The sequence below is a fragment of the Cryptomeria japonica genome, chromosome 2, assembly GCF_030272615.1.
Source record: "Cryptomeria japonica chromosome 2, Sugi_1.0, whole genome shotgun sequence".
Taxonomy (NCBI): domain Eukaryota; kingdom Viridiplantae; phylum Streptophyta; class Pinopsida; order Cupressales; family Cupressaceae; genus Cryptomeria; species Cryptomeria japonica.
Window position 1 is genome coordinate 146,057,653 of NC_081406.1, and position 3,223 is coordinate 146,060,875.

The following is a 3,223-nucleotide window of genomic DNA, read 5'->3' on the forward strand; positions in this document are numbered from 1 at the left end:
GAACATTTGGTTTAATGGCAAAGTCTATATAGGCACCTAAATGATACTGAATTCAAATCTTCTTCAATATAAAAAGAAAATATATTACAATATGATTAAAAAATATGATAAAAGAATCTATTGTCAATTATCTTACAATATGATAAAAAAAATCAACCCTACCCAAAAAGCATTATAAATACAAGATCAACTTATCCCTCTTAAACAAATAAGAATAATCCAAGAAAAATATATCAAAAAAAATATCTTATATTACCAAATTGTTACCATCATCAGTACAGTGAAACTTTTCATCTACATTGTGAAATCCAATTTAAGGTCAGAAAACATTATAACTAATGTATTTTAAAAGAAATGGATAAGAATAATTTTCTTTAATTGGTATGATAAAGACATTCATTAAATTAGCTGATGTGTAAAAATTGTTATTAAACGTAACGCATCAAACTTATAAGATTGATTATCTTTAAAATGTATAAAGACGAGACCAGAGGGAACGAATCAAAGGAGTCTTTGTCCATGGTTTACATCTAGAAGGCTGATTTTCCAAATAGAATTATTTTTCCCAAAATTAAGGCAACCCTAATGGTTTGAAACAGATTACTTCACAATCACACGAAACAGATTTTCTACTTCACAATCATACGAAACTGAATTTCTTCTTCACAATCAAACCGAATGCTATACAGTGATTTCAATTTAACTTTTAATTACATTCAAATCTACTATGCAGTGCACCATTATGTGGGTTCTATTGAGAACTAAAACTTTAGCCTGGTTTCAAAATTCAATGAATGAAGATGCTGCACTGGTCATCCACCACATCTGCACATAATTCAGAAATCATGCATGCAAAGGACTCCATCTCGTAAGACATCGTCATATCCTCAACCAGGTCACCATTGTCATGAAAATTGTTCCATTCATTTGAGCTTATAATTGAATCCGGCATGCCCATTGAATCTTCCTCTATTCCATCTTTAAAATGGACCACTCTGTTATTGAATGTTCCATTTTTCTGCAGGCTATTCTCTGGTGTCCTGCTCCTTTCTGCTTCACTGTTCTGCTGGGGAAATGAATGTGGCATGGAGTTAGAATTATGTGAGACCCTTGAAGATTGATTTCCTGCATTTTTTGTAAGAAGCTTTCTCTTAATCCTTGTCCTCCAGTAGTTCTTGATTTCATTATCTGTCCGGCCAGGTAAATGTCGCGCGATTCGAGACCACCTATAATTAAAGTACAAAGCTTTCCATTAATAGGCAACTTTTTTTTGTTTTTCATACAAATATGGTTTAGATTACTAGTAGTAGACTAGTATTCTGTGTAGTACGATATGAGTTTTTCACACTTCTGGTTTAAATTGTGTATATTTTTTAGTTCATGTTGTAGATCATTAACGTTGATGGCATTCAGTCAACGTTTTGTATTAGACTCAAGAAGAATCCATCATCAGAATCACTAAGTGAGATCACTGAATATCAACTACAAAACATACATAATTTAAACCATAAAGTTGAGTACTCTAGTATTCACAATTTTGTACAGTTTGTGCTATTAAATCAACATTAGGAAACTTAAGAGCAATTTATTCAGTACCCGTTACCCATATGAGTGGATTTAAAGAGTACCTGTTACCCCAGCGGCTTTGGAGGTCTATAATTAAACGTTCTTCTTCTGGAGTAATCTGCCCTCTTTTGAGATCTGGGCGTAGATAGTTAACCCACCTCAGCCTACAGCTCTTCCCACTTCTCCTCAGTCCTGCCCATTTACATTTAATAATCAATCTTTAGCAATACTAAGCTAATTCCAATTGGTCGACTAGATGACTCTCAGCTACATGTACATGCCTTTCTCAACTGTTGTTTAAGAGGATGTATGAGACATCATCTAATAACGATATGGAAATAGTTTCATCATGCAGCTTATTAGAACGGTGATCTAAAGAAATCCTTCAAATCTCAAATACCCAATTATAAAATACTTGGATGTAAAGTTTTGTTAACCTTTGTGTGAGTTTTTTTAAATCAATAATTCCAATCATATTTTTCGATTCCTGAAGACTTCTTCTTCTTTCTGATTATGAATCACAAATTACAGACCGTGATCTGAAACAACATTGAAATTTAAGAAATCTCCCACTGTTTTTTCTTAAAAATTCTTTATTTACAAGCTTAGAAACTAATATATTTAATCCAGAAGTTTGTAGTGTATACAATAATTCATTGTGTTTGAAACAACGAATTAGGTGCATATCAGCTTCATGGTTGCAGGCTAAGTGCAAGTGTGAAGAAATTTTGAATGACAAATTGTCTCTGCAAGAGAGCTTAACTAGATCATTATATTAAATAGCTAGATCATTATATTAAAACTAGCTTCTTACCAATATGGGTACAAGGATTTGCCTTCAATCCAGTTTATGAATGTTAGAACTGCAATTTTTTTTTAGAATTGGGTATTACCTGAAGCTTTGGCAAGGAAATTCCAACGGCCTTCCCCATGTAGAGTTATATAGTTAATGAGCTGGATATCCTCCCCTATCATCCATGTACCTCTTCTCATCTTCTCTTCCTGTTCATACATAGCAGCTCCGCCTTTTGGCATTGTCAATGTAGTCTTCTCTGTAACACAAGAAAACAAATAGATCGTCTGCTGTTAATGACATTAGCCCCCATTTTTCTTGTTCTTATTTATGATCCCTTTTTCTTCCCTTTGAATATCAATTTTGTCAAGGTAAAAGTTCTACTAGTCAGCTTGAGCCCTGTCCACATGAGTAGGCCCACAGTTTACCTTGTGGGTGCTCGTTTTTCTTGAACATATACCACATGTTAATAAATTTGAAATCAACCAAAGAGTGTAAGGGAAGACATATTTTGTTTTTTTATTCAAGTAATTTTTAAGTTATGGTAGATTATGAAGAATAGTATGATTGTTTTTAGTTTTATTTGTGTATAGTTTTTCAATCAATATTTCAGATCACATTTATTGATCCATCATCAATTTTTTTGATGATGGATCATCAAATGCGATCTAGAACATTCATTGAAAAAGATGCACAGTTGAAATAAAAAATAGTCATACTAATCATTAAGTTGTTCCCATATTATTATATGTTACAGCTTTATATGTCATCTTAATGAAGTAATTGATAGAAATGATAAGATACAGTAGAAATTACAACAATCATAATGAAGAAAGTTTAGACAGTCTAGATATAGACATTATG

General features: G+C 32.4%; 1 protein-coding gene across 1 annotated transcript; it reads right to left on the bottom strand.

Moving 5' to 3' along the window:
• Window positions 1-677: 677 nt before the first annotated feature.
• LOC131071315 (MYB-like transcription factor EOBII) lies at window positions 678-2,636 on the bottom strand. The gene is made up of 3 exons (XM_058007106.2): window positions 2,460-2,636; window positions 1,629-1,758; window positions 678-1,226 (listed from the first exon to the last, which is right to left on the bottom strand). Exons 1-3 carry the CDS (start codon window positions 2,599-2,601, stop codon window positions 788-790), a joined length of 711 nt encoding a protein of 236 aa, XP_057863089.2. The 5' UTR covers window positions 2,602-2,636; the 3' UTR covers window positions 678-787.
• Window positions 2,637-3,223: the final 587 nt, after the last annotated feature.

Excerpts from the sequence above, each read along its gene's own strand:
- LOC131071315 (XM_058007106.2), bottom strand. The coding sequence starts at position 2,601 with ATGCCAAAAGGCGGAGCTGCTATGTATGAACAGGAAGAGAAGATGAGA. Across the intron at positions 1,759-2,459 it reads TTTCCTTGCCAAAGCTTCAG|GACTGAGGAGAAGTGGGAAG; the intron begins GTAATACCCAAT and ends GTAAATGGGCAG. Across the intron at positions 1,227-1,628 it reads CAAAGCCGCTGGGGTAACAG|GTGGTCTCGAATCGCGCGAC; the intron begins GTACTCTTTAAA and ends CTTTAATTATAG.